Here is a 16,076-nt window from a genome sequence, read left to right as displayed (position 1 = left end):
CTCCCAGAAAAGAAAGTCAGACAAGAACGGCCAAACTCTACCTGGATTTGAATAAGCAGTAGCTGAAAGGTGTGGGCCTCTTGTTCTTTAACTGCATTACTCTTCTAAAAATGATAATGCAATTGATGATTCTTATTTGCCATTATTCCTTTCTTTGGGCTTTTGAAAAAATTTGTGACAAAAATGCAAAATAAATTTAATGGAAAATTACTTTAATATGTAAGAGAATAAATCCTTATGGTCAATCTATTTAAATAAAAGCAAAAATAAACTATACTCTTAGAATAATATAACTATAAAGAGCTCTACATAAACCAATGTTATATATTTAATTCAAAACATTTTTATAATAAAAAATAGGATAAAATATATTTACCTCTTACTTGGAGAGGTTCTTGCTTAAGTGGAGCTTTGAGTTCTGCGCCTATATCTTCTGCTGTAAAGTTTATTAAAACAAGTTTACACTGAACAACTGCTTTCACACAAATCTATAAACTTAATTAATATTAGCCAACGTAATATAACAATGCATCAAAACGACAATGTATCATAGACCATGTTGGATTCATCTTAAGAATGTAAGAGTAGTTAAACATTACAAAAGCTATTTATCTCATTAACAGATTAAAGAAGAGAAACTGTACCATCATTTCAGAAGCTAAAGAAAAAGCATTTAATACAATTCAACATCCATGCAAATCTCAAACGCTTTTAGAAAATTAGGACAAAAAGGAATTTCTTTAAAGGGTAAAACAAACCTACAACAAACATTGTCTTTAATGGTGAACGTTTAAATGCATTTTTAAATTAAGGAACAAAAGAATGCGCAGTTCTTCCATTTAAAACTGTACAGAGATATCATTCAATGAATAAAGAAGGATTATCAAGTAGGACTGGGACAACTCTACAACCCTACAACTACAAAAAAACACATTAAATAAGAAAAATTTGAATCTACCTCCCACCATAAAGAAAAAACAATTACAGGTAGATTAATTAATTATTTAAATGTTAAGGTATTTACATGCCTCATAGTAGACAATACAGAAAACTTTTATGGTACAGAAAGATTTCTTAAACAAGATATAAACAACACAAGAAAAACTGGATAAATTTCTGCCAAGTTAAAACTCAGAAAAACTGTTTATCAAATAATCCCATAAAAAACAGAGAAAAAAGAAAGGCCTCAAACTGAGAGAAGATATTTCCAACAAATAGAATCAACAAAAGTAATCAAGAATATTTAAATAAGTCCTCTAGATCAAGAAAATGACAATCCATTAGAAAAAAATAGGAAGGACAATCTTGCAGAGAAAAGGATATACAAATAACCAATAAACATTTGAAAAAATGTCTGCCTCATCATTAATAGAGTCCAAATGAAATCACAAGATGCTATTTTATAACCATCAGATCAAGAAAAAGGAAAATATGACAATACCTAATATTGGCAAGGGTATGGCACAATGAAAACGCATACACTGCTGGTGGAAATATAAACGGGCACAATACCTTGGTAAACAAGTAGGCATTATCTACTACAGTTGAACACAAGCATAAATTATGACCCAGCAATTCTTCTAGGTCAATATATTTGGCTTCAAGGAACTCTTGCATGAGGGCACAAGGACAGAGGTACGTGAGTGTTCAGAGTACCGCCCATTAGCAAGAGAATAGATAGATACATAGATAGATAGATAGATAGATAGATAGATAGATAGATAGAACATGTTATATTCACACAACATTTCATACAGCAATGAATAATAACAAACATAATAATGGCCATCTTTCTCTGAGCTTTTACTGTGTGCTAAGTACTACTCTAAGCATGTATCAACTCATTTAACTTATACAACATCCCTGAACAGTATGTGCTATAATTATCTCCAAGAAAATTAATGAACCAGACACACACACCAATCAACAGGATAAATCTTAGCAACTAAATTTAATGAAAGAAGTAAATCACAAAAGAACACATACAATAAGCTATCACAATGAAGTTCACAAACAAGCAAAAGTAAACAATCAGGGCTATATACAAATGTACAAAGCTATTTCCTTTTTTTTCACATGGATACATAGGACAAATGGAGATGTGAGGATGTGATCAAGACAGTGAAGTTCTTAGCTTGAGTAGTAAATTCCAAGGTTTGATTTTATGTTTTTAAACTTATATATGCATTATAATATCCTTTTGTATGTATCAAATACATTGTAAAAATCTCACCCTTAAAACATTTTCCATTATATTTATATCCTCATTCAATAATATTTCAGAGTTTATGAAGAATGGCTACATTTACTAAGTATTTAACATGTGCCATGTACTGTCCTATGCACTTTACAAATTATTTCATTTAATTGTCCAAAAATTGCTCTGAGTGAAAATACTATTATCTTCATCTTATGAGGAAACTGAGACACAGAGATTATTGTAACTTCCCCCAAAGTCACAGAGCCAGTTTTCCTTATTATGAGGAAACTGGGGCATGGAAAGGTTTTGTAAATTCTCCCAAAGTCACACAGCTAGTATTTTAAACATGGAGGTACAGTTATTTTGATTACTCTATACTCTTAACCACTTTCCTGTATTGCCTGTGTTTAGAACAATATTTAATTTTATGTGTAGGTATTTGTGCATTTTTCTAGGGGGTAAAAAAGGAGTAGATAATGGATTACCAACATGGAGATCACTGGAACCTCCTGAAAACAGCAGTTTCTGGACAAGAATGGGAATGGACACAGTAGTTGGGGAGAAAACAGGAGATTAAATGGAAGTAGTATTTGGACTTTCAGCACGAGCTGAAAAAGAGAATGATTCAAGGAAAGGTTGACTGCATTTTACATAGAGATGGGAATGATGCAATAACCATGAAGAAAATATAAAGTAGGCTAACGGGATAATCCCAAAAGCAAAGTCCTTGAGCAGATGAGATAGTAGGGGACCCAGAATATAAGTCTCTGAAAACATGGAATGAAACAGAAATTAACTAATTCCACATATTTAGATTATGAGTTCATTTAAATGATATGGAATATCACTAAGTCTGACTACTTAACTGTGGTACATTTGTACTTCTGCCATTTTTCAGTTTACCATCTTGTTTTCTTTGCTTTTATTTTTATTTCGCTTTTCCTGCCATCTCTTAGACTGAAAAAGTTTTCTATATTGTCCTCCCAAATGCTATTTAGAATTTCCAAGACTATATTTCTATTGTTTAACATTATTTTTCTTTAAAAAAACCTTTTTATTATTAATTTTTTGGGTTTTTGGTTACATTTGCTTTTATATTTTAATTTTTTTATTTTTAATTTTTATGGGTACACAGTAGATTTATACATTTATGGGGTACGTGAGGTATTTTGAAACAGGCATACAAAGTGTAATAATCACATCAGGGTAAATGGGGCATCGATCATCTCAAATATTTATCCTTTGTGTTACAAACAACCCAATTATACTCTTTTAGTTGTTTTTAAATGTACAATAAATTATTGCTGACTGCAGTCACCCTGTTGTGCTATCAAATACTAGATCTTATTCATTCTATCTAACTGCAGTTTTGTACCCATTAACCATCCTCACTCTCCACCTCCCACTATTCTTCCCAGTCCCTAGTTACCATCATTCTACTCTCTCTCTCTCCATGAATTTACTTGTTTTAATTTTAGCTCCACAAATAAGTGAGAACATGCCCTTTTCCTTTCTGTGCCTGCCTTATTTCACTTAAGGTAACAACCTCCAGTTCCATCCGTATTGCTGCAAATGACAGGATCTCATTCTTTTTCATGCCTAAATAATACTCCATTGTATACATAGACTACATTTTCCTTATCCATTCTTTTGCTGATGGACACTTAGTTTGCTTCCAAATCTTGGCTATTGTGAACAGTGCTGCAATAAACATGGGAATGCAGATAGTTCTTCTGATATGCCGATTTCCATATTTATTTATTTATTTATTTATTTTTGAGAGGGAGTCTCACTCTGTCGCCAGGCTGGAGTGCAGTGGCACGATCTCAGCTCACCGCAACCTCCACCTCCTGGGTTCAAGCGATTCTCCTGCCTCAGCCTCCTGAGTAGGTGGGACTACCGGCGTGTGCCACCACATCCAGCTAATTTTTTGGTATGATTTCCTTTCTTTTAGGAATATACCTAGTAGTGGAATTGCTGATAGTTCTATTTTTGGTTTTTTGAGGGTCCTCCAAATTGTTCTTCAGAGTAGCTGTACTAATTTACATTCCCATCAACAATGTACAAGGGTTCCCTTTTCTCCACTTCCTCACCAGCATTTGTTATTGCCTGTCTTTTGGATAAAAGCCCTTTGAAGCGGAGTGAGATGATATCTCATTATTGTTTTGATTTGCACTTCTCTGATGATCAATGATGTTGAGCACTTTTTCATATACCTTTTTGCCACTTGCATATTTTCTTTTGAAAACGTGTCTTGAGATCTTTTGCCCACATTTTAATTAGATTATTAGATTTTTTTCCCCCTAGAGTTATTTAAGCTTATATATTCTGGTGAGATTGATAGTTTACAAGTATTTTCTCCCATTTTGTGGGTTGTCTCTTCATTTTGTTGACTGTTTCCTTTGCTGTGCAGAAGCCTTTAAAAATGGACCCCATTTGTCCATTTTTGCTCTGGTTGCCTATGCTTCTGGGATCTAACTCAAGAAATCTTTGCCCAGCCCAATGTCCTGGAGAGTTTCCCCAATGTTTTCTTTAAGTAGTTTCATCATTCAAGGTCTTAGATTTCAGTCTTAATCCATTTTTATTTGATTTTTGTGTATGGCGAGAGAAGGGGTCTAGTTTCATGCTTCTGCATATGGATATCCAATTTTCCCCAGCACCACTTGTTGAATAGACAGTCCTTTCCCCAATGTATGTTTTTGGCACATCTGTCGAAAATGAGTTCACTGTGTATCTATGGATTCACTTATGGGCTCCATATTCTGTTCCATTGGTTTATGTGTTTGTCTCTATGCCAGTAAAACAGCACAAAGGATTTAGGTTTAGTAACCTAAACCTATAGCTGTTTAGATTATTAAAGCCCTGTAGTACAATTTGAAGTCAGGTAATATAATTCCTCCACAGTTTTTTCTTGTTGCCCAGAAAGCAAAGGTGGGTAGGGGGTGATTTGGAATAATACATAGGAAAGAGTAAGAGGAAAAATAAATGTTTCTCTAGAATTTCATAGTGATCTAAATGTCTTCCATCATACTATTATTATTTTTTTAAGCATCAGGATCTTGCTATGTCACTCAGGCTGTAGTGCAGTGGCGAGATCATAGCTCACGGCCATCTCCAACTCCTGGGCTCAAGTGATCCCACCTTAGCTTCTCTAGTAGCTGGGACAATAGGTGAACACTATCACACCAAGCTAATTTTTAAATTTTTTGTAGAGATGAGGTCTCACTATGTTGCCCAGCCTGTTCTCAAACTCCTGGGCTCAAGTGATCCTCCCACCTCAGCTTCTCAAAGTGCTGGAAGTACAGGCCTGAGTCACTGAGCCTGGTTATAGTACCAGTCCTCAGCCACTGAGCCTGGTTGATTAGAGTTTTAGCATTTAATATTAAAAGAAAGTTTACTGTTTTATTATCAATAGTTTTACCAGGACATTTTATCCATTTCTTGTTCATCGTTGTCTCTTGGATATCTCATCCCTTCTGTAACTCAGGGTTTCTTCTGCATCTTGCAGGAGTACATGCTTTTAAGAGTTTTTGTTTGTTTGTTTTTTAATGTGGAGGGGTTGATTAGTAAAATGACTCTAATCTTTGGGAGATGAAGATGGTTAACAGATAAAAAAATAGAGTAAGACCTACTATTTGATAGCACATTAGGGTGACTATAGTCAGCAATAACTTAATTGCATATTTTAAAATAACTTACAGAATGTAATTGGTTTATAAATCAAAGGATAAATGCTTGAGGGGATGGATACCCCATTCTCCATCATGCGTTTATTTCACATTGCATGCCTGTATCAGAACATCCCATGTACTCCACATATACACCTACTATGTACCTCCCAAAATTTTAGAAAATAAGTTTTTTTAAAAATGGCATTCATCTTCATATGTATGATAACATTCCTATTTTTACCCTCACTTTATAAGGATTATTTAGATCACTATAAAATTCTAGAGTAGCATTGATTTTTTCCTCTTACTCTTTCCTGGATATTACTCCAAATCACTCCCCCATCTTTGCTTTCTGCATATTTTTGCAGGTAAAAAGTCTACCTCAGTAAAACAACAATTAGGCTGATAGTATTCTGATTTTTCTCTTTGTCAGCTTTTAAGTTGGGTTGTTTCGTGTTTTGGTTTTTAAATCTGTGGTTTCTCTACACAGTGTCTGGGGTGGATTTCTTTTTATTTATCCTGCTTGGTACTCAAAACATATTTTTGATCTGAGAATTCCTGTTTTTCTCAAATTCTGAAACATTCTCATCCATTATCTCTTTATATATCGATTCCTCGCCATTTCTCTACCTATTAAATGTAGGCTAGAGCTGCATGCTCTTAAATGCTTTCAATTTTTGGAAAATCTTTCTGCCTTCCTATGTGCCTTCAGACTGAATTTCAATTTGCTAACTCTCCTGCTGACGATGACTATTTAGTTTACTACATTTTTACTTTAGTGGCTACGCTTTCATTTCTAAGATTTTTAATTGTCTCCTTTACCTAATTATTTGCTCTGGTTTTATTTCTGCAAGTTTGTGTTTCAAAACTCCCTGTCATTTTTAATGAATATGAGTCCTTCATTTAACCTTTTGAGAACATTAAACTTATTTTAAAGCAATTGAAGCTGTTATTTTAGCTTCATCTGGAATTAATTCACATTTGTTGATTCTGTTGGCTTTCGTAGCATTAGGATTCTTCATGTACTTTGAAATTTCAGAGTTCACCATCTTACCCTGAATAGGGTATATCCTTCATTCTCCTCTTCACATTCTTGTGCTCAGAGTTCAGTCTAATACCTCTATGCAGAACTCGTATTGCCAGTTTGATCTCATATTGCCAGTTTGAAATTCCTTCCCCTCAAGCCATTCTCTAAGCCAGGAAACAGCAGGTTTCAGTTCCTGGTTCATATGGTTTGGCTCTGTGTCCCCATCCAAATCTCACCTTGAATTATAATCCCCATAATCCCCACTTGTCAAGGGCAGGACCAGGAGGAGGTAATCCGATCATGTGGCAGTTTCCCCCATGCTGTTCTCATGATAGCGAGTGAATCTCTTGAGATCTGATGGTTTTCTAACTGTCTTGCATTTCCCATTTGCACTCATTCTCTTTCCTGCCACCCTGTGAAGAGGTGCCTTCTGCCATGATTTTAAATTTCCTGAGGCCTCCCCAGTCATGTGGAACTGTGAGTCAATTAAACCTCTTTTCTTCATAAATCACCCAGGCTCAGGTATTCCTTCACAGCAGCATGAGAATGGACTAGTACATTGGTCTTCTCCTTGCCTCCCTAGACCTACAGCCTCCTGTAAGACACAGCCTCGGGTAGCAACTGGAATTAGCTATTTTCAGCCTTCTTCTATGGGGGTGGGTGGATAAGTTCAAATAGTGAGTCTGACTCCAGTACCTTGCTATTCATGTAGCACATGCAGCATATTACTCCAAACAAGCCAGACTCCTAGCTGCCACTTCCAGGTTACAGACCTAGAATCCAGAAGCTTCTGTTCCATTTCTTTGATATAACATGTCTTTTTTTAGTCCAACTATGTCTTCAATTTTCTCTTTTTATGCTTTATTATTCAAATGAGTGGTTAGTAGAACAGGTGCCTCAAAGCATGTATTCACAATACCACTGTGATCAGAAGTTCTGCCTATCCACTGAGTTACCTCTTTCAAAGCTTATGTGAAGCAATTAAATGCCAATATATTAAGCACTAACAAAAGCAAAGCCCTATTTGAAATAAAAGCAAAATATTTTACACATAATTTTTAGTATATTTCTTGGCAATTGTTTTGCAGTGAAAACCACTTGGAAAATGACTAAATACTGTGTGTGTGCTTATTTTATCCTTTTTTTGAGACAGGATCTTGCTGTGTCGCCCAGGCTGGAGTGTGGTGGCACAATCAGGGCTCATTGCAGCCTCAACCTGTTGGGCTCAAGTGATCCTCCTGTCTCAATCTCCCAAGTAGCTGGGACTACAAGCACATGCCACCACACCTGGATAATTATTTTTTGTAGAGACAGTGTCTCCCCATGTTACCCAGGCTGGTCTCAAACTCCTGACCTCAAGGAATCCTTCACCTTGGCCTCCCAAAGTGCTAGATTGCAGGTGTGAGCCACTGCACTTGACCAAAATACGGTATGTTTTGATACCTAAAGCATGTACAGAAAATCTAAAAAGGCTTTAAGTATTTGTCAAATCCTAAGTAGGTTATGATGTCATACTGGTAAACTGAAGATAAGCTTAAAAACACTTCTATTTACTAACTACATTTGACCTTGAAAAGTTAAATTATTATTATTTTATTTTTGTCTGGCTACACAGCAAGTAAATTCTAAACTATCTTTATCTGTAGAATCTATATATCCATTTCTTACAATTTAGCTTTGGGAAATAGAGAGCAGGGCAGAGAAGAGTGAAGGGAAAAAGGTAGAATAATACATTTTCAAAACTTACCTAATGTCCAAACAACTGATAGCTACTGTCAAAAATTTCAGAAACAACAGTAGTTTCTACAATGCTCAAATTTATTCAACTAAATCACATAAAATGAGTTGCTCTAAGCTGTGTATTTCTGGATATTCTTCTCACTACAAACTGTCTAGATGTTACTAAATATATAGTGTTATACAGCACAAACAAGAATGCTAGTAAACGGCTTAAACGCATGTATGAATACTTATTTTACATAGCACCAACTTAATAAACTCACACTGCATCACTGGAGTAGAATCTTTATGATTTCAATCAGTAACCAAACATTCTATCCATGAATATCTCTAGACATTTGTTTTAAGCTCAAACCCAACGCTGGCTGTTTGCCACACATCTGCTGTCATTAGCAAAATTAAAACTAATTTTACCAAAATTTAACACATCTGAATGCTCCTTAAAAACTTAAGGATTCCTTAGCAAGTCTCTGCTTCTTAATGAGCTGTTCCTGACTTCATCATGTGATTTGAATTATTCAAAACTCAATCTCAAATCCTTAAATATACAAATTACCTTTCAATCAAGCAATTACTTGCTCTCTATCTGATGGCTAACAAGGTCTAATGTGGCCTAAGCAAGTACTGAAAAATTGAGCCCAAAATAAAACTGTCAATAAACAATACATTTCTAATATAAGAAAATAAACTAACATTTTTATTCCAGTCAGCAGAGAAAAAAGAAACTTAATCATGGATCTCAATTTGAAAGATTCTGAATGGTGGAACCATATTAAATATTTTCCCCTTTGTCTATGTTCACCTCTGCAGAGCATTATAACATATTTTACCCTTAATTATATTATTTCATCCCTATTTCTTTTCCCTTAACTATGTTCTAATAAACATGCTTATTTATGGAACTTAGGGACTCATTACACTCTGCATTCTTTCATTGCATAAAATCAAACTCTCAATCAATATTTACCCCAGCAGTTCTCCATCACCACAAAAGAAAGAGAAGAAATTGCACAGGTAAACCCAAAGGGAGGATGAGGCTTAGGAAAAATAATGAAAACAAGGAACCATTAAAATATATACAGGTTTCTCAAGGAATCTGTAAAATCTTCCCCTGTGAAAGACATCTAACTAAAGGAAAAATGGTCTTGAAATGTTTATTACTCTTCAAACACTGTCTTCTCCTGACACCAGATAGTCTGGTTTTTCTCCAGCCACTCCTTCTCAAGTCTTCTTTGCATGCTCCTCTTCTACCTGTCCCTCACCCATGTGGGGGATTTTATACTAGAAGATCTCTTCTTACTCTAAACACTCCCCGCACTGTCTCAAACAGACCAATGGTTTCAGTTACCATGTATGTATACGTAAAAACTCCTAAATCTTTAGCTCCAGCTTAGAACTCTAAGCATTCACTCACTTATAAATATTTATTATGTCCCTACTATCAGCAAGGCACTGAGGTTCATGTTGTCATGGAGCTTGCAAACATGTAGGTGATGAGGAAATAAATAAAAGATTGAAAACATCAATCAGGAGTAAGTGCTACCTATGCCGAAAATTAAATTAGGGTAGTATTAAAGACTTACTGGGTAGCTACTTTAGGTTGAGTGATTTTAAAATGTCTCTATGCAGAGGTGACATTTAAACTGAGATATGAATGACCGGAAGAGGTTAAGCCATGTGAAGAAGGGCACCTTGGAAAGAGAAAGCAACTAGAGCAAAGGCCCTACAACAACAAGCTTGCCATTTTCTCAGAACCAAAAGGAGAGTGCTTTGGCTGAAACATAATGAACAAGCAAGAGAGTAGTAGAAGAAAATAAAGAGGAATATGGAAGCCAGATCAGCTAGAGAGAACTCTGAGAGTCAGATTAATAAATTTTAATTTTATTCTAGCAGTCTTGGCTTTGTTCTATGGGTAACTAGAAGCCAATGGAGAGTTTTAATTAAAAAAGTGACATGATCTGTTTTTAAAAAGACCACATTTGTTATGTGAAAAATGAACTACAGAAGGACAAGAATGGAAACAGAGATCCCAGGGAGAATACCACCACAGTAAATCAGACAAGAGATAATGATGGCTCAAAGTAGGATAGTAGTTGTGTTAAGACGCGTGACGTTCTTTTTTTTTTTTTTTTTTTGAGATGGAGTCTTGCTCTGTCGCCCAGGTTAGAGTGCAGTGGTGCGATCTCAGCTCGCTGCAACCCCTCCCTACTGGTTTCAAGCAATTTTCCTGCCTCAGCCTCCTAAGTAGCTAGGCTACAGGTGACTGCCACCATGCCCAGCTAATTTTTTGTATTTTTAGTAGAGATGGGGTTTCACCAGGTTAGCCAGGATGGTCTTGATCTCATGACCTCGTGATTGGCCCACCTCGGCCTCCCAAAGTGCTGAGATTACAGGCATGAGCCACCACGCCCGATCTGATGTGTGACATCTTAACAGATGATGCAGTGACTAGTACATTCACTGGATAACCAACTGCCTACTGGTCACTGCATCATCCGTTAAGATCTTCCATAGGTATCTATAATTCGGATGTCCAAACCAAGCCATCATCATCATCTTATTAAAATATCCTCCAACTCTGGTACTCCTAATTTCCTAATTTTAGAAATTATTGAAATCATCTAGACAATTGGCCAAACAGTAACCAAGCACTGCCCTTGGCTTGACCCTCTTCTTCATCCCCCAGACTCAATTACTAAGTCCTAATTATTCAGCTCCTAGGTCTCTTAAGATCATCTACCCCTTTAAAAAAAAAAAGCATTATCATTACCCTAGTCCAGAACTCCATTTGTACTACTACTTTCAATCTCCCTCCTTTGCAATCTGTTTGCCATTTTGCAACTAGTTATCTTTTTAAAACCTTAAACCTGATCAAGTACCTCCCCTGTTGGGAACAAGCCCCCCAAAATCTGGCCATAAACTGGCCCCAAAAATGGCCATAAACAAAATCTCTGTAGCACTGTGACATGTTCATGATGGCCATAACACCCACGCTGGAAGGTTGTGGGTTTACTGGAATGAGGACAAGGAACACCTGGCCCGCCCAGGGCAGAAAACCACTTAAAGGCATTCTTAAGCCACAAACAAGAGCATGAGTGATCTGTGCCTTAAGGATATGCTCCTTCTGCAGTTAACTAGCCCAGCGTATTCCTTTAATTCGGTCCATCCCTTCATTTCCCATAAGGGATACTTTTAGTTAATCAAATATCTATAGAAACAATGCTAATGACTGGCTTGCTGTTAATAAACACGTGGGTAAATCTCTGTTCAGGGCTGTCAGCTCTGAAGGCTGTGAAACCCCTGATTTCCCACTTCACACCTTTATATTTCTGTGTGTGGGTCTTTAATTCCTCTAGCGCCGCTGAGTTAGGGTCTCTCCGACCGAGCTGGTCTTGGTCCCCTACTTGTATTAATAATACTCTGTTATTCCCACTACCTACAAAACAAAGTCCAAACTCCCGAACAAGAGTCCGATCTGACCACTGCTTAACTCTTGCCATTTTCTCAGAAGATGGCTGAGAAAAAGGGAGACTGCTTTGGCTGAAACACAATGAGTAAGCAAGAGAGTGGTAGAAAAAAAATTAAAAGGAATATGGAAGATGGATTACCTTCTCTTGTACTTTCAATGCTACCGACACCACCAAATCCTCTACTCACTATTCCAGGAATTTTACCTCCTTTTTCCACCATTCACCACACCAATACCTACTTTTGTGTGTGTGTGTGTATGTGTGTGTGTGTGTGTGTGTGTGTGTGTGTTTTTGAGACAGGGTCTCACTCTGTTGCCCAGGCTAGAGTGCAGAGGCACTATCATGGCTCACTGCAACCTTGACTTCTCAGGCTCAAGTGACCCTCCCACCTCAACCTCCTGAGTAGCTGGGACTACAGCTGTACACCACTATGCCCAGATAATTTTTGTATCTTTTGTAGAGACAAGAGTTTCACCATCTTGCTCAGGCTGGTCTCGAACCCACCTTGGCCTCCCAAAGTGCTAGGATTTCAGGTGTGAGCCACCACACCTGGCCAATACCTACTTTTCTTTCATGTCTCGAAGTAGGTATCATTTCCTTATGGAAAGCTTTCCTAACCACTCAAAACTCGGTTAAGTGCCTCTCCCGTGTGCCCCTGCAGCACAATGAATTTCCCCTATCACAGTCTGGTTATCCCTCAGTATTTGTTGGGGATTGGTTCCAGGACCTCCCTATAGATACCAAAATCCATGGATGCTCAAGTCCACCTTATAAAATGGTGCAGTATTTGCATATAACCTATGAACATCCTCCCATTTACTTTAAGTCATTTCTAGATAACTTATAATACCTAATTCAATGCAAATGCTAAGTAAACCATCGTTATACTGTATTGTTTAGGAAACAATGACAAGAAAAAATGTCTGTATATGTTCAGTACAGATGCAGCCATCCATTTTCCCCCCAAATCCTTTGATCCTTGTTTGGCTGAATCCACAGATGCAGAACATATGAATACAGGGCTAAATGTTACAATACAATATTTGTTTGCTTAATTTTCTGCTTTAGTATCAGCTCTGAGTCATTCTCATTTTCTGTCATATAGAAAGTACTCAATAAATACTTCTTGAGTAAATTAATGAATAAAGGACTTCCTTTAATGCTTCCTTTTATTGTACCTCAAGCAAAATCTTTTTAAATGCATTGTTAGTCTAGCAAAAAATTATATGAAGAGGGCAAAAATGAAGTGAAAGTAGAACCTCTACAGAATAAATGAACACATCAAAGCCAGCTCTCCCTTGATTTCTATTGAAGCTTGGATTCTTTGAGCTTATTTCTACCTCCAGACCTACAAGGGGCATGGAAGACCAGAGAATAAGACTAGGTTCTGCCCAAGATAAGGAGTCTAACAGGGGACACTGAAGTAAAAAGCCACAGCCATGGAATCACTATGAACTAGAAATAAATAATACACATAGAAGGGAACAGCAAGGAAATTGGCCTGTCTGTATTTTGGTGTTAAATAGTGGGGAAGAAAAAACTACTCCTCTGAAAATCCTACAGACAAGTGAACCCTAACACAAGTATACATCTGAATTCACAATGTAAATCTAAAGCAGAGAACTGAATTTAATGTGGTCCCAATAATGCTACTAGAGAGTAGCATACAAAAGCCAAAACAAATCCCTCCTGGCAGAAAGTCATTTTCAGTCCAGATAAACATCAAATACTTTAAAGATGCAAAAACATCATGGAAAATGAACAACTCACAGTTATAAAACACAGTTATGACATCATGAATAAGAGCAAAAAAGGTAAGAAAAGGATCATATAGTGAGAAACAAAAAGATTTCATATAGCAGAATTTTCTGTTAAAAATTTAAAATAGTTATGTTTAATGTATCTAATAAAAGGTAAGTCTGAAAATACAACCAAAGAATTAAAGACCAACCAAGCAAGGTAAAAAACAATTGCTAAAAATGAAAAATATGGCCGGTATGGTGGCTCACCCCTGTAATGCCAGCACTTTGGAAGGCTGAGGCAGGAGGATTGCTTGAGCCCAGGAGTTCAAGACCAGCCTGGGCAACACAGAGAGACCTTGTCTCTACAAAATACAAAAATAAATTAGCTGGGCATGGCAGCACACACCTGTTTTCTCAGCTACTTGGGGGGCTGAGGTAGGTCGAGCCCATGAGGTCGAGGCTGCAGCGAACCATGATCACACCACTGTACTCCAGCCTGGGCAATAGAATGAGACTTGGTCTCAAAAAAAAAAAAAAAAAAAAAATATATATATATATAGATAGATAGATAGATAGATATACACACACACACACATATATACACACACACATCTCTATATACACACACACATATATACACAGACGTACATATATATATATATATATATATATATAATCATTTAAGTTAAAAACCCAACATACATAATCAACCAGCATATTTGAGGCAACTAAAGAGGAAATTAGTGATTCTGGTAGACCTGAGGAAATAATACAGAATGCAGGCCAAAAAGGTAAAGAAATAGAAAATATGATAGAGAGGTTTAGAGACATGAAAAACATATGATGTAACATATTTCTAACTGAAGTTCCAGAAGAAAATACAGAAATGGGAAGATGTAATATCTGAAGGGATAATAAGAGAACTGTAGAATTCCAGAATTGTAGAAAAATACCCATCTTCAGATCTAGGAACCCCAACAAATCTCAAGTAGAATAAATACAAAGAGATACATAGCTAGTTACTTCATAATAAAACTGCCATTTATACCAAAGAAAAAGACTTTCAAATTAAAGTTAATCAAATTTTAAAATGCTGTCAAATAGAAAAGATATACAAACAAAGGCATAGTATCTGACTTCTCAACAATTAGTGGAAGCCAAAAGACAATTGAGTAACATCTTAAATGTGCCTTTCCCACAAAAGATCCTCACCTAAACGAACTTCTATAGGATGCACATCAGACAGAAAGATTAGATATAAGAAAAGGTGGCTAACAAAGACTCTGAATAAATCTAAGCAAACAACAATGTATATTTCATAGCAGAGAAAGAGCAGAATAGACAGAAAATATTAGCCAACAAGTAGTACATAAGTTGGAGGAGGCGATCAGAATTAAAGCACTCTAAAGCTTTTGTGTTTTTCAGAAGGAAAGTAAATTTATCAATTAACTTTAGTCTTTGAAGTACAGACACAGAGTCTGAAACTTTCACATGAAAGAAAGAGAATATTGGAGAGGGGATGATGGAATGAGGGGAAAAAAAAGAGGCAAAAAAGGAATTTAAGAAAACAGGACAAAGAAACATGACAAAATGGTAGAAATAAGTTTAACTATATCAGTGATTACAGTAAATGTAAACTGCTTAAACTTCCAGTTAAAAGACATAGATGATTGTATTAAGACAAAAAGTTAAAATCAAAGGATGGGAAAATAGTAACCAAAAGAAATGTAGTGGAGAGGTCACTAAAGAAAAAGAGTAGCTGCACAATGATAGAGGGTATAATTCATCAGTGTTATGTAATAATTCTAAATACGTATGCATCTAATGACAGCCTCAAATTATAAAAAGTAAAAATTTACAGAACCATAAAAAAAAGACCATCAAATCTACTATCAGACTCTGATACTCCAACATCTCCCTTGGTAATAATGAATTTTTAAAACAGGACAAAGATTTGTATTGAACACTAAAAATAAGAATTGATGTGTATAAACACCACACCAGCAATTAAAAATACATATTATTTTCAAGACAGGAAAATCATTTAGAAAAACTGACTAACTGCTAAACCAAAATGTTACACTCAACAAATTTCAAGACGGAATCAACACAGACCACAGTTTGTGAAAAACATTTAATACAAAAAGATAAACAAAAATTCCATCTATCTGTAAATTTAAAATGATACTTTAACAACTAAAAAGTCATAGAAGAATCACAACAGAA

General features: G+C 36.0%; 1 protein-coding gene across 3 annotated transcripts in view; it reads right to left on the bottom strand.

Moving 5' to 3' along the window:
- The window catches only part of SLC30A9 (solute carrier family 30 member 9), a 104,403-nt gene that overhangs the window by 76,101 nt on the left and 12,226 nt on the right, over positions 1-16,076 (bottom strand). For all 3 annotated transcript variants that reach the window (XR_013417830.1, XM_015138294.3, XM_078003364.1), the window contains exon 3: positions 377-436. Coding sequence is in view for 2 of the 3 variants with exons in the window: in XM_015138294.3 (XP_014993780.1) it covers positions 377-436 (60 nt within the window). In the remaining variant the exon portion in view is untranslated. The remainder of the gene's footprint in view (positions 1-376; positions 437-16,076) is intronic.

This window comes from Macaca mulatta, chromosome 5 (assembly GCF_049350105.2).
Source record: "Macaca mulatta isolate MMU2019108-1 chromosome 5, T2T-MMU8v2.0, whole genome shotgun sequence".
In the NCBI taxonomy this organism is placed as follows: domain Eukaryota; kingdom Metazoa; phylum Chordata; class Mammalia; order Primates; family Cercopithecidae; genus Macaca; species Macaca mulatta.
Note: the sequence above shows the minus strand (reverse complement) of the source record. Positions and strands in the feature narration are given on the sequence as shown.